This window comes from Netta rufina (genome assembly GCF_964035555.1).
Source record: "Netta rufina genome assembly, chromosome: 2".
Lineage (NCBI taxonomy): Eukaryota > Metazoa > Chordata > Aves > Anseriformes > Anatidae > Netta > Netta rufina.
This window is the reverse complement of record NC_140124.1, coordinates 28,671,984-28,694,319: the sequence shown is the minus strand read 5'-3', so window position 1 is coordinate 28,694,319 and position 22,336 is coordinate 28,671,984. Positions and strand designations below refer to the sequence as shown.

Sequence of the window (22,336 nt, the reverse complement as noted above, 5' to 3'; positions counted from 1 at the left end):
TTGCAACCTTTATGTTTCTTTATTAAGAAGATTACATAAAACAGTCCTGTGAAAAGATTGGATGGAAAATGTGAATTCTTAACTTCAGAGCATTTGCATGCCTACTGTATTTCCCAGTTTATTTTACAGAGGAATCACTTCAGTAGCCAAAGGTATTATGCTCTCATATCTGCTTATTATTAATTCACTTTTAACACAGTTAGACTCTAAGGCTTTCTTAGTCATGTGGCTTAGCAATTTTGCTATAAAATATTAATGAGAACTACAGTAATAATAATAATTACTTGTAGAAGCATAAAAAGTAAAATCAAACAAACCAAATGATCTGAACAGGTGACTGATCTCTTCTGTTAAACAAATGAGTCTGATGGTTGAAAACCATTGTCTGACATCAGGACCATATGTCAAATAGCCAAATTTCAGCCAACTAATCAAATTTCAGTCTTCTCTGTAATTAACCTGATTTAGGTCCAGAAAATATTCTAAATGCATAGGAATTCTAGGTCTGTAATCCACTGCAATTCTTTGTTGCAACACAAAGAAAACAAAGAAGGTGGGGGCACTTCTGTAAGATGATTTGAACACAAGTGTAAAGGAAAAGGCTCTGCAAGTGTGGAAACTACTCAGAACTTTTAAAACCAGAATAAAGTACTAAGAAATACACCAACAGGACCAATCCTATGTCTGCTAGGGGATTACACAGATGCTATGTGTTCTTCTCTTTCTTAAACTATGCCATGTAGAATTTATGAAGTTGCACAAAATGATGTTGCATGTCCTGACCTCAGGATGATGAAAAGGTCCAGAGCATAAATCAGCTTGTGTTCCAAAATCACAGGCCTATGACTTCTAATATAATGGAGAATAGTCTATGATATAGAATAATTAGTATATTAGCATGTGTGATTTTTCTTCAGAAAGCATCTGCTAGGTCCATACAGCATGGAAGTTTCCAATTACTTTTCTGAGCACTTTAAAAGTTAAACAAAAAAAATTAGGGTTCAAGAGTAAATCTGTAGTCCAACCCATTCTGTGTGTGTAACTTTTTTTTTTTTTTTCCAATTAACAGTGTGTCAAGAACAACATATTTATAGCAAAAACTGTCTGACAATTCTTTTGTTGAATAAGTTCAAGTTATCAGCTACTTGGAACAGAGGGAAATTATGGTTATATCTATGAAGTTTAGAAAAGCACTTTTTTTTTTTTTTCATAAGTGCAAGCATAACAGATTTGTATTTACACAGACAGATAATATATAAATATATTTCTCTAATATTTTCTTGTGTTCTCTACAAATCATCTTCCAGGTTCTTGCCAATGTGTATTCTACAAGATGATTGAGTTATTGAAAGGAAAAATGAAAGATGGAAATCCAGTTATTTAACAGTCTTCTAGTAACTTCAGATAGAGAAAATATCACATGAGCACTACTACAGTCTTTACCATGTAAAGACTTTACCTGTCTTTACACTTTTATTCAGTTCTTTCAGAACATGTCACATCTTACTTTGCTTAAAAAGAAAACACCTTAGTATATATATATTTAAAAAAAAAAAAAAAAAAAAAAAAGCATAAAGATGGACTGGATGCTTTGCTGAATAAGTTTATGGTTTGGGGTTATTAAAAAATAATCTGTTTTAGTACTAACTTGAAGTGTCAATAGGACTTGTTGGACAAATGTTTTATCCAGACATCAAGGAAAGAATTAAAAAAAAAAAAAAAAAAAAAACAGATGCAAATTGTGTTCATAAAAATTAAGAAATGCTCCCTTTGCATCTGGTTCCCCCAGAATTTCTGAGAATAATGTAATGATTTCACGTTGAACTTGTAAACTGCTTGAACTATCGTTACAACTAATGTCAGATGTCCTAAGTGTGGCACACATCTTTTCCTGTAGAACAAAACACAGCTGTTCACTAGTAATGGAAAAAAAAGTCTGTGCACTCTCCAGATATAGGGCAAGCACTAAAAGCTTAATAATAGTACCTATCTATTAGGTACTCAGTAATATATAGTACTATAAGATAGTACCTGTCTTAATCCTTCTTTAATTCAGACTCCCAAAATATTGCACTATTGTAGCACTTACTGTACTGTAAGTACTGTAGTACAGCACTTAGATAGCAACACAGATACATGGGCTATTCATGTTCATACAATACAGTGATGTCATTCATATTTTACCCTAAAGTGTTCCATATGATTTGGGGAGGAAGGGTTGTTTTATTGGCTGGTTGGTTTATTATTTTTTTATTGGCTGGTTGTTTTATTCTTATTTATTTATTTTCTAACAGAACTAAATCTCTTACAAAGAATCACACAGCATTTCATCTGTATCCATACTGCTCTAGTAACACAGCCATTCCAAAAGACTAGCTCTGTTAGCCTCTAGGCTTACACGATTAAAACATGATTAATTGATTTGCCAGTGGATCAGCAAAGGAAATTAATACACATAACTCACGCATTTCTATTTTACCTCTAATTAAAGATGAAGATATGCCTTTTATGAGACTCAGGTTTAAGGGAACTGTCAAAACTAGTCTCTTCTTAGTTAGATAACCAACTCCTGATTCTCACTCCCAGTAGAATAAAGTGTTGCTTATAAGAAATGGTATCAAAATACTAGAGTAATACCCATCAGTCTTGCTCTTTAGCCACTATAAAACTATATATATATACATATATATATATAAATAAAAAAAAAGTAAAATTACTTTAACAACAAACCTTCACTTTTTTTCAGTGTGATTGCATATTCATCTAAAAAATGTATATATTTACTAAATATACTGCAACTGCTAGATGAACAATGCAAGTGACCCCACCAAATGGGGGGGGTGTAAGGGTCATGAAATGTAATTTCTTCGCCTTTGAATTTTATTGAACAATTACATTGTTATTTAAGCAAGTGCATTTGTGTATTTTAAAAACTCTGAATCTTAACATTTGCAGAGATATTTCTTTCATTAGTTAATGGTAAAGAATGTGTGGTATCAGAGATATAATTCAATGTATTGACTCAGGGTATACTAACAATAGTGAGGTACTGAATATTGAAATGGTTGTGGAGACAAAATTCCTATGTAATTTAAAAATTATAAATTTGAAAACTATGTAGTTGAGTATAACATTTTATGAAAAGCAGAGTTTTTCTACAGTTCCCTAAGAAACTGGAAAGAAGGTCTAATTAAGTGACACTGAAATTCAGATAGCACACATCTGTCCCCTTTCAAATGCGCTGAATTTTTCTTTCAATTTCACTGTTGGATGCTAGTTATTAAAAATTACAATAAAAACATACAACATTGACTCATCAATCACACAGGTAACTTTCTTACTTTAGTATGGATAGTAATTCAAATCATCCAAGCATTCAAATCTATAAAAATTAAATTCTGATTATGGGGGATTGCACAGGTTTTGAAAACACAGGGTAAGGTATCTTTCTAACTTTAAATATGGTTTGGTTATTTTATAAGCCAAAGTGTTACCACACCTGAAGGACACTAATGAATACACTCACTTTCCTGAATCCTTCACAGGTACAAAACTTTCACAGGTGTAAAACGTAAACACCCAACATGCTAATTATTGATGCACTGACTTTTGTTATATGCCACGTTGTATGTCCATCTGGACACTGTCCCTTTCTCCCCCAGTTACACGTGATTTCAGAGCATGAGAAGAGGCTGGGAAGAAGGGGAGCAGTAACAGGAGCAGGATCCATCCTGCCCTCCTGCTGAGTAACAGCAGCTGTGGAGAAACAGCTCAAAATTCAACCTTTCAACCACTAGCAGAGACAACTGGAGAAGCAAAGCAAAGCCTCATCTGAGTGACCACAAGGCATCACACAAAGTTAAAACTGATGACACAAGTAACTGTGTGTAAGATTCGGACTGCGAATCTTAAGAAAAAGAAACTGTAAGCAAGAAAATGACATGGATTATACAAACGAATGCAGCGACTTATGGGATTTTCCTGATTTCCTGCTACTATAAATTGTTCTCACGTTTGCAAATCTGAAATACTTTTTTGAATGTCACTTTATATATCCTTCTTTCAAAATTCCCATCCACCCCACTTTCCTGAAATCCTTAGTCTGACAGCTATTTTACTTTTAAACTTCTTTCCTGCTTCCCTTTTCCATGGCTGTACTTGAACATTCCCTTAACTGCCTTCTCACCAGTACTGATGGGTCAAATTCAGATGAGAAAAAAATTATTACACTAATAATGCATCAGCTAACAGCTACAGTTAATTCTGAATATTAAGTAATTAAGCAAACACTAAAAGAATACAAGGGACTGGTGTACCAAGAGACTTCAGATAAAAAGAAGATTTAAAAAGGAATTTGTTGAGTAAAGCTCTGCAAACACTTTTGTTGTTGTTAGAGGCAGGTTTTTTAAAGTGTAATTCACACGCATTTGTTTACCATGCTGACTTACCCCCATGTAACTTAGGCGGGCTGTTTCCTGGTGGATTCTGAATTTGGAAATTCAACGTACTGGTGCTCCCCTCTCAAGGTTCCCTGCAAATCCAACCACAAAACTCTTTCTAACTCACCTCTGTTTTGATATAAACTGCGGTAACTTTTTTTTTTTTTTTTGATAAAGTCTCATTCTGTTATAAAACACATATAATAAATACTTTATGACCCCATGTTCAGCTAAACAGCTTCACCATAAACTGAGATATCTACTCAAATTCAAGAGCTGCATTCCCATCTTTCAGTTCTCTGATATTTCCTCAGGATCTCTCCCCCACAGTTTAGTTGTTTGTATTCCACACAGGCTAAAATTGAGGTAAGTTGGAAAAGCTGAAAACTAGGAGCCAGAACCCATGGACTAAGCTCCCTTTGCAACTCAGGAAAATATACAAAGGCATTACTAAAAATTTATGTCACTCTATCATCAGGACTGCTTACATGTGATAACTTGAGTATGCGGTGATACTCCAAAATAACGTGAAACACCTTAAGTGAAGTACCAGAATATACTCTTAAGAATTCTCCCAGCCTTGTACTAAGAATTTGTCTCTTCTTCAAACAAAGTGACAAGACTCAGAGGAAAGGAGAAATTCATAAAAGAATTTGATAATTATCTTAAGGCTGCACTAGAGAAACAATGAATGGCACTGTAAGAGAGTTGTGTTTCCTATTGGTAATATTTCATTTTCTCCTTTATTGGGAAAAATATAGTGAAAGAAAATCTGAGAAAAACAACAGTATTTACATTACCTGGTACTTGGCATGTCTTTAAAAACAACAGTAATTGAGGAAGCCAAGACCAAGAATATTAAGGCTACTCCATGTGAAAGACTTCTCTCAGAAAGGGTTGATTTAAAGATAACAATGGTTCCCTGAAAGGATGATTCTCATCATAAAGTGAAGCTGGAAGTCTGCTGACAACCTCTTCTCCAGCTATGGTGTACTCTGACAAGTATGAATTGCAAGGACCAAAAAAGTCAGTCATTAGCTGTGTTGTAGAACTACCTTACAAGTCAGCACCTTTTCTTATAACAACAGGGAGTATGGCCTTATGCCACATTAGCATCATTAGCATCTAGTATAATTTTTTTCAGAAAAAAAGGTCACAATGATAGGCACAATAATATTACCAAGGGCCTTTCATTTGTCCAACCCAGCAGTTAGCTGCATTTAATTTAGGATGACAAAAGCTTTATATCTACTTATAATTAATTACAGATTCTGTTTCTTTAGTCTTGTAAAGCTTAATTTGCTCAAATCAACAGAATTCCCCTCAATGTTATGGATGTGTGAAAGATTGGAACAAAAAAAAAATATAGTTTTCCAATCACTGATAATAAGAAACATCATTTAAAATGCAGTAGATGGAATATACTTGGCTTATATAATCAAGGTCCTAAAATTTACCTTGGCCTGATGTGTCAGTGGTGTGAGAGGATAAGATTGAGCTTTAGCTTTAGAAAGTTGCTAGTATGAAGAAAGCATGAAAAACAGAGGCAAATGAGTATCCCCAAACAGTTAATCTTGGAATAGAATAGACACAGATGGTCCTACCTCTTCTGGATGTTTCTGTGCCACCGATACCAGCTCTTCAGAGCTACTTCTTGAGGTAGAGGGTACCACATTACCTGGGGCCTCTGAGACCACCTCATTTGACGGCTCGGAGTCCTGAGGGCAACAGAGACAAATAGACCCCTCAGCAGCGTGTTGATGTGGTACTCCAGGATAGAGAGAGTTCTCAGAGGAGCTGTGCTCTGAGCACAGGAAAACAGAGAATACTTGAAGTCTAAAAACTCATTTTTACACTGGGCAACTAGTTTAACCCCAGAGGCAAAAACATCTGCCATATGCTTTCTCTTAAAATGGTAATACTTTCTTCATAAGAACATTTTAAGCCTTAGTAAATAGCTATATAGCATTTCAGAATTGTAAAGTTCTGAATAAGCATGCTTGTTTTGCCCATACCTACCCCTGCTCCTAAACTGCATGGAAGGGAAACCTACATTTCATCCCCTTATTGAAGATAAGAGATTTCTGCAAAACAACCTTGACCATGCTAGAACAACCCCACACAAATGTATTTTATCGATTGCTGTAAACTGATATAGCAGAGAAAACTGGTAAAGCTAGAGAAGGTAGTAGATGACTGTCAACTTCAACACTACAGTCAAATAAGTAAAATAAAACCACTTAAGTAGTTAACATTCTCCTTTCTAAATTACCTTTACATTGAATTTACAATGTAATGTGACTAGAATAGATTAGTCAAAATAAAAATCACTTTAATACCTCCACTGCTTCACACAGTGGTTTTGATAACTGCATAGATTGAGATATTTTACTATGGAGAAAAAAAATCCATTAATCGGTACTATCTCTACTATGCTTGTAATGCTCATTACAGAAGATATTTTAGTTGTCATTGCTTAGCAAGCAGAATATGTGCTTTTGATGTATCACTTTCTCTCTACAGTCATTAATTGCAAGGAAATCGAGATTATACTTTCGGAAACTGCAAGCTGCAAAGCTCATTATTAAGTTTTTGACATGACAACTTCTATAATGTAAATTCAAATTTTGTACTAATAATATTGAGCACTTGCATTTTAGCCCAATGTCTATGTTTGGACTATTGGAAGGGACAAAGCTGTGGCCCAACACCCACTACTGAGAATCACAGGACAGACCAGACATTGCAAAAGAATACATGGAGGGGGTTGCTAGAGGCTAGAAAGTTGGAAAAAAGTCTATGGGTCTTGGGGGTATTCTCTAGTATCTCTATTTCATATAACTTTTCAGGTGAATTCCTGTAAAATAAAAACAACAGCAACCACAACAAAAACCTACTAAGCTTAACTATTTCAAATAAAGCTCTTTATGACTTTCTTTTAGCACCACCTCTCTGTGACTTAGATTATTCTGGCCCATCCTGTGGCCCATCACTTTAAGTTTAAAGTTCAGTGTCACGATAACTACAAGGAAAAGACTCTCTCTTCATGTTGGCCCAATTAGCCACAAACTGACTCAAAGTACTGAACCGTGCTATTTTGTTTTCTCCTTGAGGACTAGAAAGTTAAATCATTGCCACGCAATTTATCAGCTCAGTATGTTTCCAGAAGCTCTCCTGTGCTGCTTGCAAAAACAAAAGTAACAACCACATCTGCTGAAAGAAAATGATGTACTTGTCTAAATTCTTTGGTTCAGCGATTTCTCTCCTTGAATTCTGCCTGTCTTTTGTGCCTAAGAAAACTTTTATTATGTTGCTATCACCCGTTGCCAGATAATGGTGGCAACGTTGTTTTTTGTTACTTATGTTTTTTTGAAACAATGGGTTTCAAAAATGGTCAGAGCAGCAGTAATTTGGTAAATATATATTCTTGTTTCATTTATTTTGCTTCAACAAGAGCAGCACATCACAGATGCTCTCCTCCTCCCTCCTCCTCCCCCCCCCCCATAATCAAGTCCTGAATATCTTCTTCCTGACCAGCTCGTCCATCCTTCTCAATAGTTCTCTTAAGAAACTAATATAGGGCTAATACAATACATCAATTTTTAAGGAGATGGATGGAAACCTGATTTACTTTGTTATTCAAAAACAGATCAAATAAATCACTTCTGTTCCAGTTACAATGGTTTCACTATCTCTTTTCACACTGCTGTGTCACTTAGAAAAACTGTGCAGAGCCTGAGCTTTTGTATGAAAAGCAATCTATGTTCTAGACTAGTTCAGCAACACGTGAAGTACAGCTTTTGGAAATAAACATTTCAGTAAGTGGAATGTGACCCATTCATGTAAGGTACAATGACAAAAATGTTGCAAGGTGCAAGTGAGAACTTTCATAAAGCTTCTTCTTGGTGTCTTCTGAGTGCATGGTCAAATGAACTAGTAACCAATTATGGTAACTTGCACTCAGACAAATAAAATCACCTTAAAAGTTATTAGCATTGTTTACTTCTGTAAATGGAAGGCATACAATTTGTATCACTGACACAAAACAGCTATTTTACTGAAGAAGTGGTAAATGAAAAAAAAATGTACTTCAATTTTTATTTTTTTTGTCTTCCCCCCTTATTATTTATATCATAATACACTGGGTCAACTTTGCAAAAATATTTGCACTTGTTGATCTGTAAGCCTCAACTGTAGCAGTGAAAGACTGTTCATGGATGTGTAAATGACACAATAAATGATTTGGTACACAACCTTTCTGGTGCCTAAGCCCTTCCCATTTCATTAAAATATTATAATATTTCCACCCTATATAACTTAACTGCATTTTCAAGTCAGGTCAACACGAAGCTTTCTAACAAATCACAATGTTTAACTATATTAATCAATAACTAATGGGGAAAAACACTATTAAGTGGTACTTCCAGTTTCCTGAAAATATAGACATTCTTTATGAAAATGTAAGTACACCATAAACAAATAAACTCAGAATGCTAATGTAGTAATTATATTTTTTCCTGCAAAATTCTGATTTTGAACAAAGCTCCTCAGAACATAATTTTCTTGAATTTATGAAACTTTAAAGAGGAAACATGAAATGTGTCGACATTCTTCTACGTTTATTCAAGAAAGACAGCTCTGCTTTGAACTATGTCTATTTTCATATGACCTAAATATTCATGCAATTTAAGATACCGCAGCAGCATTAGCTTGATTCAAAGAGATCTAGAAAAAAAAAAAAAAAAAAAAAAAAAGCATTTGAATTACATGTTCATACAAACACATAACAAATTGGATCTTCTGGTCCTGGGATGGAACATGCATGCTAGAGTCATGACATTAGAGTAAACCCTCCTTAGCAGCAGACACAAAATGGTGGTGGCTTCAGTGGAATGGCTGGTGGCTGGCTCAATTTGGAGTCTTGGACCTTCAGCATTTATCATTATTATTATTATTATTATTAATTTAATTAAGGCTATAAGAGATCAAAAGTGATAATGAATGGTGAGAGGTGAGAAATCAAAAATGTATCCAAGTGTAATGCAATTCCTTCAAAATACCCAGTCTTTTTCTCCCTTTCAAGCTGTTAGGCACACTTGTTATTTGCATCTACTGTAATAGAAGTAAACATTCTTCTTTTAGTTTTTTCCTTTGCTGTGCAGAAGTATCACTGAAACAACACAACGAAAAATCAATAGTGTATACAGACCAGATGGGGATTTCATGTGTGAGCTACAAAAAAGTGATAGATTTCAGAGGAAAATATTTACATTTTATGCTATGCTTAATTTTATTTGTTTTTGAAGTCCTAATACAAGGACTTCAGTATTTTTACTTCATTATTATTATTTATTTTTAGAACAGACCATTAAATTTCACTTTAAATATATATATACATATATTTTTTTATATATATACATACATATACATATATATACATATATATATACACACATATATATACATAAAGATATGTGTTTTATATGTATATTGCAGATAATATATTCAAACATGTACACTGCCAGTGTTATATTCAAAATGAATGCTACAGAAACAAAATAATGTCATAGTGTTTACCCATATACGTTAAAGTCACAACAGATGTAACTCATAAAATGGAAGCTCTACACAGCCTCTGATTTCAAAGAAAATTGAAAACTATATAAACTTCATAAAAAAAAAATACTTAAAATACTTTGCTAGAAAATGTAAGAAGATCCATTTGAAACAAGATGGAAAAACAGTGTCATACAATGGTATTCATATCAGCTGAGCATCAGTTACTTTGTCTGCCATTGTTACTTTAAAACAAAACAAAAGAAAACAAAAGAACCCAAACACATCAACTCACATCACCCAAACCCTTTATAGATAATTTCAAGCTGTCAGGTTTGAATATATTATGTTAACTCTGCATCAGTTTTCATGTCATCCTGTACCTTGGTCCAGTTGAAAATTACACAAGCCATAAATTAGCTTTAAACAAGCTTTGAATCACCCTGGAACTAGTTTTCAAATTAAAGAGCCGTCAGTATATTACATGGTACTGTCATTTTATTACCCCAATCAATTCTGTGTGGCCTGAGGTAGAAAGAAAATGGATGCTGTCTTCATTTGCAAAGGGTTTATCTCTTAAACCAGGCTCTGAAAACATGACTGCAGTAATGAATTGGAAGCCAAAGTTACTAACAAAGACTTTTAACAGTAGCAAAGTAGAAATATTTGTCCCTCTTTAGACTTACAAAAGGAAAGGAGAAAGAAGAAAAAAAAAAAAAAAAGCCTCTTCTAAAACATGAAGGCAGCTTCTTAAGGCTGAAGGACTATGGGAAGAAATTAGTCTATTTTTGTTGAAGTGCCAAAGTGCTTTTAGCCTCTGCAAACATCACTTTAGTACTGCACTTAGTAATCTTCCTGGCCTTCCTGGGTCAGAGCAAGGTCCCTCTGCAGCCCAAGAGGCAGAAGATGCCCTCCTAGCAGCCAGCTGCACTTGCCCTCCCTTGTTCTCCCAGGTGCTTACTTGGGAAGTCTTAGTCAGAATATGGTAAAATCTAGTAAATACAAGGTATCTGTAGTTCTTCACAGTTCCCAGGAAGACAAAGTAAAGCCCCAGGAGGAATGTACTCTTTATCTCAATCTACTTACTTTGTCTTTCATAGGATTTTACTCTGCGCTGGTTAACGAGGAAAGAATACAGGCTTTAAAAGCCCCTTTCCATATTTGTAAAATTTCATTTCCCTTTTCTGTTCCTATTTTGATACTTTCCTCATGTTAATTTTCTTTCATATTTGACAATCTCCTCTCTTCCTCTGTCCTCTCCAAAGACACAAAATTACAAACATAGCCTTTAAGGTGCTAACCTCCTGCACTGCCAGTCACAGAAGCAACACTCTTGTGTTATCCTTGGCTATGTTTTATTTCTCTTGGGAAGGGACGAAGATTTCTGTGTGCATACACTGTCAACACAACAGCCTCTCCTTCTCAGCTGACTCTGAAACTCATTCAGTTCATGCAACACACCTGAACCTGGATCTAAACCCTCTGCCCTCTTTTAAAGGCAGAAACCAAAGGAAAACCTTTTATAATTCTCTATTTTCCAAGTACAGAATCTTAATTACATTCTTTAGCCTCACACCTTTTCTTTGTTTGTTTTAATTAAACTCTGTGCAATACAGAGGAACCAGTAAAGTTACACAAAGTTTCCAATAAATACCAATCTGTTTCAATTTCTTATCCTTCTAAACTTTCTAAAAACTACAGCCCTGATAAAGCAAGCTTGCATCTTTGAAATCTGCCTACATTTCCACGTGTAAAAGCACAATTTCCCTTTACAACTGTATAAAAATAAAGATGCTACTATTGCTTAGCTTTCATTAAAACTGTTTGAACAAAGTATTAAAAGAAATAAGGTCATATGTTTGGAAAAAAAAACAACCCCCAAACCAAACATTAATCTACACATTCTTAAAGCTAGAAAGAGCACTCCCAAAATAATGTTTTTCATGTTTATTCTTCCAACTTTATCATATGCAAATAGAAACAGCAAACAGCAGAACATTTTACTATTTGAAAATGTCATCACTCACCAACCTCTGGAATCTGAATTAGTTTCCCCTTTCTAATTTTCCACATTTCCATTAGCCAGTATACTATTCCTACCTCTCTGTGGACTGAAACCTCTACTTATAAAATCAAACTCTCCTAGATTATTACTTTCCTTTTACTCTCCCATCATTCAAAAGTTCTCTTTCAGTACCCACTTTTATGACCTCAAAAGTCTCTGAATTCAATAACCGAATGTTAAAGCACTGTAATTAATAAAAATACATAAAAATAAACAACTAGAATTAACCGTGAAAATATAGGTTGTTGACAGTACTCTCATCTCCTATACATAATGCAAAGGAGTACCCCTTTCCTGTTACTGTCACAAACTACGACCATTGATCACAGATACACTGTGGTGCAAACTATTGGCAAAAAAGAAAAAAAAGAAAAAAAAGAAAAAAAGTATAATGATATAAGCATCTATTTGTATCACCAGAAATTTTTAGACTTTCTTCAATAAAGGGAAAAAGCCAATATCTATTTTTCTTGTGCTATATCTCCCATGTTTTGGATAACTTTGTAATTATGTGGTGTACCAGAGCAAAAGATTTTATTTGACTATCCTTTTGCAGGATATTAATATACTGGCAATACTGCTGTACTACACTATTATCATTGCATATAACAGTAACTCAATACCTTTTCCTTTTTTGCTGATACCACTTTCTTCCTAAGTATTGTTCTGATATATATTATTTATTATGATTTAGGATAGAAGTATATATTATAGCCCCCAAAATTATTTTTATCCTAATTTTAAAAGAGTTTTAAAAGCTCTTTAAGACAATACACAATTTATTACTGTTAGATCAGGATATTTAATCTTCCCCATGTCCATTCAGTACGGCTCACATGTCTCCCATCCTTTTTTTTTTTTTCTCTAAAAGAGATAAGACCAAAAGTTGCATAATAAATTCTCAAACATATCACAAGCACCTACAGTATGCGTGCCTCTCATTGTGCTACACGTGTCATACGACTTGCAACAGCAGACTTCAGTGTACTCACAGAAAGACACTTGTATTTTGCACCTAAGCTTTAAAATACATTTTCAGATCAACAAATGTCCAGAGACACCTGCTATTAGCTGTGGAAGGAGCTGCTGCAACTACAATTGCTCCATGTGTAAGACAACATTCGGGTTTGCAGTTCTCTGTTTCCATGAGTGGTATTTCTTTCCTTCAGCAATGGTCTGGGACTGACCACAGCAGTATATTTATACAGTGTCTCCAAAAGATAGCTTTACTCCACTTGTATTTGTTTTCAAGTCATGTTTAAGCCACCCCAAACTTTTCAAGCTCTTGGAGCACAAATTGACCACATTCAGGAATCCAGCACCATTCATTTTGCAGTATGGCACAGCAGCAAACTTACTTCCACCCTTCAGGCCAAGCTGCCCATTCACACAATTTCTGGTCCAAGCAGTTTGCTTCTCCCTTCTTCCACCGCTTGAAAGAAAGCGTACACAACATTTGCTCACAATACTTCGCTAACACTTTGCCTGAAAAGATTGGGCACTTGAGAAGATCTTTGCTCAAAAACCAGCTGCTTTATTCTAACAAAAATAGAACGTAGCTTTTTTTCAAGCACACAATCTTCAGATATTATGCATCAGCATGCAGAGTGCGTCTGTCAGATGTTGGAACAAAGCTTTAAATTGTATCATCTAACTTAATTCTCAAGACAGGGTCAGCACATTCACTGAGCTTTTTTTTCTTTTTCCTTTGAGATGTCCTTTAAGTAATATTTATTTAGCTTCTTACATCTTCATCAGTACTGATTCTTGCTTTTCAGCTCCTTTAAGTTCAGATTTTCCCAACATAACGCAAAACAGAGATGTTAAAATGTGTGATCACCAAAAGCATCACAAAATTTTCAGACTACTTATTAAATCAAAATTAGTTTTCATCTCTCCCCACTTCCAGATTTTTTCTCCAGTAACAAGAGAAAATAAAGGGATTACACAATACATCATTCTTGCAGTCTGAGTTTATTACGCAAGTTTTATAGCTCCCTAAACTTCCCTCTTATGGCATCCTTATCTGCCTGCACTTCAGAGGTTTTCCATAACCAGTGTCCTGCTCTGGGGAAAGGCTCTCTGTGTGCCCTCCGCATCCTTCTTTCAACCTTACCACAGCCCTAAGCTTAAATTCATTCTATTCTCTCCTGAGTCAGTTTTTGTGTATTCCTCCGTGTAGAATTTTCTCATTCATAACAATGTGTGTGTGCTCACATTTTCCCTTCTGTGCCAAGGGCTTCTCTTGCAGTCCCATTAATTTTCCCCATCCTGTTTCTCTCTCTCTAGGTCCTCATCCCCAAAAGGTACTGTATTTTACTTTCAACTGGTAAAGCATGGAAATAAAACATTAATTCAATACTATGAAATATGTTAAACAAAATCAATCCATCTATATAAGAGCATTCATATAAAAATATTTCTTATATCCTCTTTTTCAGATCTCGTTGTAACATCTTAATGTGCCAAATTAAAAGATAAAACCTCACAGATATCCTTTAACAATCCTCAAACAAGTATGTTAGGAACTCTATTTTGTGGGTGCCCCTGATTTATTCATTCACACTGGTCAGCAGACTGCAGTAATTAAAGAAAATTTCCATGTAAGTTTAAACTACTCATAGAGAGGCATACTCTTATTAATGCAAAGTAGCCAGCTAAAACAAGGATGTTTTGTTCTGTCAGACTGAGCCACACTGACAAGGGACTATTTGCTAAAAAGGGAAGGAGCAGCCCAGTTGATGTGACATTAATCAGCCATCTTTTGCTGAGCCTGCAGGAACTAAAAGGTCAAACCCAGTGCTGCTGCTTTAAAGCATCCTCAAAAAGGCCTAGAAATTCCTCATTCTTACCTAATTAAAAACACTGAAAATGATATATAGAATGATGAGGCTACATTAACTCAATGTTGACCTTAGTCCTTTGTTCTAGGAGGCATACATTTTTATTTATTTATTTATTTATTCATTTTTTAAGACAGAAATCCTTTTTGTTTCTCATCTATATTTAAAAACAAAACAAAACAAAACACCAAGCCCCTTAGTTTTCAGTATAATTGCTTAAATAACATTGTGGACCAGATTCTTTCAGTTAAAAACATTTTGCATGAAGTGCTTATACAAATACACAAATTACTAAAATTAATAATCTAATAGCATATATCTGTGTATTAAATTTTAGGCTTTCTACCTTGAGACTCTACTGATACATAATTCCACAAAATCTGTTAGTGAAAAGGGAATGAAATAGCTTTTGTAGTCAATAAAACTAAAGCAGAAATCCCTTTGATACAGCAAACGTAAGAGTGATTTTAATAGTCACTTCATGCCTAAGCAACTCTCTTTTGATGTTGCTTCTTCATACCTCCATTAAACGTATATATCAACCTTAAAAGTATTTCTCCTTTCTCCAATGTGTGGAATACCAGATAGATCCTTGTGTTGGGTCTGTCTGGGATGGAGTCACCTTTCCCTGCAGCAGCCCACACCACCACAATCCCAAGCATTGTGTGAGAGAGCAGAGAACATTTTCCGAAATGCAAAGAGCTTCTGAATCACTGGCAAGGCCTCTCCTGAAACAACCAGGACTACCATGACTGGCTCTAGAAAGATCTGTGGAAGGTAGCACGCACCTTCCATGTGAATGGCACATGTGAACAAGACTCCAGAAAGCACATGTTGGAAGAAATTAAATAGTCCAGATTTAGAACATTATGGGCAGGATGAGTTAAAGTATTTTGAAGTTTAGATATTTACGAGCCTCATCAAAAGACCAAAAAAGAGCAAAGGTCAATAATCAACTACAAGTCCCAGCAGAACACACAGGAAGAGTCAGGACATACCAGCACCAGCACTACTGTGGTGCAACAGAAGAGTTGTGGTGTTGGGGATCAGTCAGACAAGCTACTGCATAGAGACTGCATGTCCACCTCCAGCTCTGGTGTCTGCTGAAAGAACCCCAGAGCTTGCATTCTCTTGAGACCTCTCCATAACACGAACCAAAGCCCAGTCAGTAATTGGTAGCAACTGGGTGGTTTGCTTCAAAAATGAATGCCTGACCTTAACCAAAACGCTAAGACAAATACACACTAAAATACCTCAGATTAAGATCCATGAAAATGAGCACACTAGCATGCAGAACCATTTCAGTTAGTCAATAAGTTAATAAATGTTCAGAGTAATAGAGTGTCTTAATGCCACCTTTAGTCAGAGTTCAGCAACATTACACTGGACTATCAAGAGTTTCAACTTAAGATTCACTGCACTGAAAGCTGTCTGGGGTCTAAATGCCCCACTGTGGTTGTTTTGCTTTGTGTTTTGTTGTTGTTTGCTTTTCCCTCCAAATAATAAAAAGAAAGACATAAACACATTTAAACCTTTCCTACCTTACTTCTAGCAGATGGTTTGGTTGCTGCCCTAAATTCACTGGTCAGTCATTCAACCATCATAATGCAAATCCTGGTTGACTTCCTTCTTCCGCTTAAGAAGGTTAAAAATTGTATTTATCAAGAGATTGCCTAACCCATCTCACTGTTCTTTAGCTGAAGCAGGTAGCTTTGCATGTAAGAACAGTTCACTGGGTAAAATGCTCCACTGTAGATTAACCAGGATACTTCAGAAAGGATTTATATTCCAAATACTTTACTATTTTGTACCAAGGAGCTTGTTACAGGATCTGTCTATGCTGTACCCAGGAAGAACATAAAGAACTACAGCTCTATAAGTCATTCCAGTGAGATATTAATGACAGATTAGTAAATCACATCTCCCACATTTCAGACTTTTTTTTTTTTCATAATTAGCTTTTAAATGTGGGTGATAGTGACTACTCTTGAAGCTGTCCTTAAAGGAATATAGACATAATAACCTTGAAAAAGTTCTTTACCACGACAATAAATGTATTTAGAATCATTTCAAATTCATTTTGCTCTGAAGTTGCTTTGCCTTTTGCAAAACTTTCATCCTAAACAAGCAGTGGAGATACTGATATGATGTCCTAGAAGAAAACAGTAGGGCAAATTGAATATTCACTCAAAACATAATATACTTGCAAATATGAGTATCTGATACGTATCCTTATTTATTGCAAAGGATTGGTTACATATTTAATATTCATTATGTCAATGACTGTATCAATCTGCTGACGCCCTTCTACTTCCAAAATTAAACATATAATGTGATTAACCCACTCTAAGTACACTTCTGTGTCTTCCATAAATACTTGAGTTATGTTGCTATTTCCTTTTTGACACTTCTTTTCTTTGGATATTTATATCGCATTTGAAATGATACCATCTGCCCTTCAGTATTCACGAGATTAGTAGCTAGAAGAAATCTTGCTATCTACAGATTTCCATATAAATACATATATATAGAGAGAGAAAAGGTACTGTTTGATGCTGTTGAAATACAATTAAGACTTTCCAAACATGCTCAAAGGTGTTTCAAACCACTGAACCAGATAATCATTTTCAACCATTACCAAAGACACATTTACTAAAAATCTGAGATAAACTTAATTGCTACCAGAATTTAACAATGCAATATGCATTTTAAAGGTTTTGTGAAAATCTTTTGAAAAGCCACTTTAAAATTCCACACAATATTTGTGCACTTTCTTGGTAGAGCTAATTATAATGCTCTTACAGTTATATTCCCACACAAGCTATTTGCTGAGCCAATTTTAAGGAGAGGGAACTTTTCTGCTACAGAATGCTAAAATTCAAGTGGTGAGGCACTCCTTTGCTCAGAAAGTGGCTGACACAGCACAAATCAGCAATGCCCAGCTGTCTTCTGCAAAATGTCATTAAATGTGGCTGGCACTAAGAGAATCTCTGTTTGAGAATGGCGACTAAACCTCACGACCACTATCTAACACTACCACAAAAAGCAAGCCTCGACTATGAAAAATTCATTACTTGCTTAGCACATCATAAAATGGCAATTTCCCTCCCCCACTTCCTCATCTCCTTTCTCTCTCCCAGTTCAGTATGACTGGATTTTGTCTACTTAGCATTAGTAATTTATACTGATGAGTGACACAATACTTTAAATGGCATAGATGGCAACATTTCTTTGAAAGCCTTTAAAATAAAATCAGCCTTGAGAGTAAACATGCGGAGGTAATTAGGCAACTACGATTATGTGTTCAGATCCTATCCAGAGACTAACAATTAAAGATCTACCTCTTCCTTTATTATACAAAATATGATTATAGGTGATGTGCTAAGATAATTTGCAAGGTAATAAAGTTGGACTAGTTGTGAGGAATTAAGATAGATAATTATTCTTTAATTACATATATTCTAGTTCTATATAAGACATAATGCAAGAAATATATATAACAGGTGAAGTAATTTATTTCAGGCTTTCAGTAGCAACCGTAAACTACTATGCAAAATTAGAGTGGATAGGGATGTCACCAGAATCCAGACATACCCCTGCACTTTTCAGGATTCCTTTTGCTTGTAATTGCAAAGTATACACCTCTTGCTACTTTCTGTTGACAGTCTTCAATTCTTTCTGAATATTCAAATAAGAAAAGAGTGCACTTTTTACTACTGCCCTCCTGGCAGCTTGTATCATGAAAACCAAAAATTTAATCAAGACTCAACCAGGTAAAAAAAAAAAAGGTCACTCACAAAAGTTTTCATTCATATTTTTTGTAGATGCTTTCAGAATCAATATGTGTTCTACTAATTAAGTAAATAACAACCAAAATTTGCAACTAGCTTGTTAATAGAAAGTAGCAATGGTCAATTACAATTTATTGGCAAATTTGTTTATGATTCTACTGCCAGCATGACGCCCCTAATTATCAATACTCTAGGTTAAAGGCTCATTATTTTAGGAACTCTACAGCAGGGAGATGACTGGATTGATGAAGTGAATGAATCTGTGATGTTTTGGCAGCTACAATTTGGTGACCTTCAAATGCTAATATTTTCCTTTTGTGACTTCATTTAGAAAGGAATGTAAAACTGATAGAACCTGGGTTAAAACTGTTATCTATGCATCTTTTATATTTCTATTCATCATCTTCAAAATGTAAAATACATTGTCACAATGTTACTCTACAGCTGTAAATATCTAGAGATTAATTTTGAAAAGCAAGAAAGAGAACACATCCAGATAGATCTTTTATAAGGCATTCCTCTTGTCCTTCCCAGACACTACTCTTCCATTGGTCTTCTCACATACTTTCTAAGTATGCACACCAAAGAGGAGTTATAAAATGATCTTCCTGTTGTGGGGTGCTGAAAATGTGTTGTCATTTTTTATTCTCTCATGCTGTTTTAGCATAAAACTAGGTTTAGCGACTTTATAGACATGATGCTTGCTGCTTTTTGGATTTTTTTCCAATTGCAGACAGGTCCCAGCAGAGACTCCTCAGCACTGCACTAGTGGGCAACTAAGACTGTAAATTCATTTTGTCATGGCTTAGGAAGCATAAGTCATAATTCAGTAGAAGGGCAATTTCTCAGATAAACCGTAATTGCAAGCAGATTTTGTTAGAAGCATAACCTAAAGAAGGTAAGAGGGAGCAGTGGCATTTCTAACAGCTGCCCAGTGAAGAGATTTTGCTTCCTTAATCATTACCTTAGGAGAGGTAATAGTTAGTCTATCAAAACTAAGCCGCATCTAAACTAGAGCTTTAGATACTTAAACACTAGATTTTTATTCAGATCAGATGCATTAAAAATGTGAAGCCACTATGCTGTGTAATTTAAATTATTTTTAAGTCTGGCACTTTACTAGCACCAGCTGCCTCTTAAATGTTCCATTGGAAATTGGACATAGGTGGGTGTATTAACAAGAGTGAAAATTAATGACCGAGCTTGTTTCTAATTTCAGCCATCCTTGCTTGTTTTTACTTCATTAACTATTTTTAGTTGCAATAAAGCAAACTGTCAAGACAACTTAGGAAAAGCAGGACTACCTCAGTAATAATTTGATTCATGAGACAGTCACAAAGCCTCTTGAAAAAATAATCTGCTTCATTTTAAAGATAGTATGAGGTGTGTGTATAGTAACACTGAAATGAATCACCCTCTTCAGTAGTATTTGATATATATGTTCTTCCTGCTTGAAACATTCAGCATTATAGAAGGCATTGGATGACACCACTCATCTCCCACTAAGGAAAAGAACTTAAAACAGTGTGCAAAGTTTCAGCTTTGGAAAAAATGTTGAATTGTTAGGTTATGAAAGAGAATGAATGAAGTTAAGTAGCAAGGGATTTCTTCAGTCTCCTAGATAAGAAAACAGGAAAAAAGAAAATGAATCTTGGAAATAAAATAAATTTGGGATCAAGTACCATTAAAGTGGGATTTTACTGACAAAAATACCTATTTAAAACTGCTGTGCACACAGTTTCTAGTATAACAGGATCTGATCAGATTTCTTATAGCTTTTTCTTTTTTTTTTGGGGGGGGGGGGGAAGGCAAAGTTTAATAAAGAACAAGTTATGTATTTCACTTTGCATTCCTAATCAGTACTTTAATCTATCCCATTGTTATGCTTCAAAATAAGAAACCTGTTTCTGCATTTGGTACAACTATAAATCATGAGGAGTAAGATCCCTGTATTTCAATTTCTTTAAACTTCTGGTTGGCATTAGATCTATTGTCCTCTGTGGAATCAATCAAACAAAGACTTGTTCAGAAAAGGTTGTGGAAAAGAGAATGTTGTAGTGTATTTCCCATTTTTCACTATACTTTTTGATACAGTTAAACTGCACGTAGTAAGAAGTAACAGGCACTAGAAGTCTAAGGCTGTGGCTGTCAGTAACATGGTGTGTTTGGAATAGGTAGAATTGATTTTGATGCGAAGAAGAATTCAAATATTTAAAATAAATATCCATTCAAAAATATTTTTCAGTGCTTAGCTTCTCTTTCATTAAAACCTAAGCTTCCTACTTACACTACGGGAATCTTCTTCTGGCAACTGAGTGTATCTGATTATTTGGATTAATTTGTGGATGTAATACCAACTAACTTTATGCTGAGCTTATCCTCTACACATAAATCAAGTCCCATCTTAACTTAATTTCAAGGCTGATTATTTTTGGAGTATTTTATGATATAAATTATTTTCAATACATGGATTTTTTTTTATATACCTGTTTGCCAGAAAATAACACAGGCCGTGCCAACTCATTTTTCTAAATACGATACCTGGGGAGCAAATACTAGAACACACTTGGCAATATTTCAGCCAACTGATAAGAACTACCCCACACGACAATTTCACCCTTTTATTTATTTATTTTTCACTATCTTGATAGTCAAACTCCTTCCTATGCCAAGGTCTGGCATTACTGAAGTTCTTAAAACAGCATGTAAGTGGTAAAGAACTTCTTTTAAGTTTTGTCACAGCCTTACACATTTGGATTCTTTTATCTTGTTCGATTTCAAAGAAATCATTTCAGGGCCAAGGTTTGACAGTTCGTCACAAACCTAGGAAGACAACAATGACTTCAATGTAACCACATATTTTCTAGTTGCTATATATAAAAAAATCTTTTATTACATGGCACAAAACATGTCCCACTGACAGCATTATTCAACTCTAACAGCTTTAAATAAAGGAACAAATACAAGAAAGTTTAACTGTATTGTTCACAATTACCATATAATAAAATAGGTCAAAATATCCATGCCTAGTAAAAGTGAAAACAGATTCTACCTTTACAAATGTAGTCACTTACACTATGCAATTCGTTATTCGGTAAACCACTTTGAAATACTAACTTAAACCTGAAGACAGTAGCATAAACATTGAGTTTTTTCCATTATATTCTGTTCTGCATGTATCAGTCAGCAGATCTGTTAGCAGTATTCATGCGTCATTTTTCAGGTGCAATGTTGTTCACCATGGTGGCAGAACATTTGCTTGTATGTTGTGTCCTCGAATGTGCACTGACTAAATTAGGCTCACAGCTTCTTTATAAGCATTGCAGTCACTCTGTCAGAATATGTAACTGAAACAAGTTTGAATTAATACAAAGGAACTTTAAGAATAAATGTTTTTTGATTTATTTTTGTAAAGATGTATTTTAAATATAACTTCTTAAAATCACATTGCACTGAATGATATCTACAGAAGTGCTATAAAACATATTTACAACACGATTAAGCATGCATATAATGGTATCAGCCTGTGCCAAACTAATATATTATATTCAAATAGGGTTTTCTTGTATATATAAAATGTTAAAGACTTTGGCTTTATCAGAAATGTTTTGTTCTGAACGCTAGTAAATACCCAAATAAAGT

The 22,336-nt window shown here is 34.7% G+C and overlaps 1 protein-coding gene across 2 annotated transcripts in view; it reads right to left on the bottom strand.

The window, feature by feature from the left end:
- Positions 1 to 22,336, bottom strand: part of PHF14 (PHD finger protein 14) — a gene marked incomplete at its 3' end in the record, with an annotated part of 165,152 nt that overhangs the window by 31,475 nt on the left and 111,341 nt on the right. For both annotated transcript variants that reach the window (XM_084282777.1, XM_084282778.1), the window contains exons 18-19: positions 6,044 to 6,157; positions 4,449 to 4,531 (exon numbers count right to left, since the gene is read on the bottom strand). In XM_084282777.1, coding sequence (XP_084138903.1) covers positions 4,460 to 4,531; positions 6,044 to 6,157 — 186 coding nt within the window. The remainder of the gene's footprint in view (positions 1 to 4,448; positions 4,532 to 6,043; positions 6,158 to 22,336) is intronic.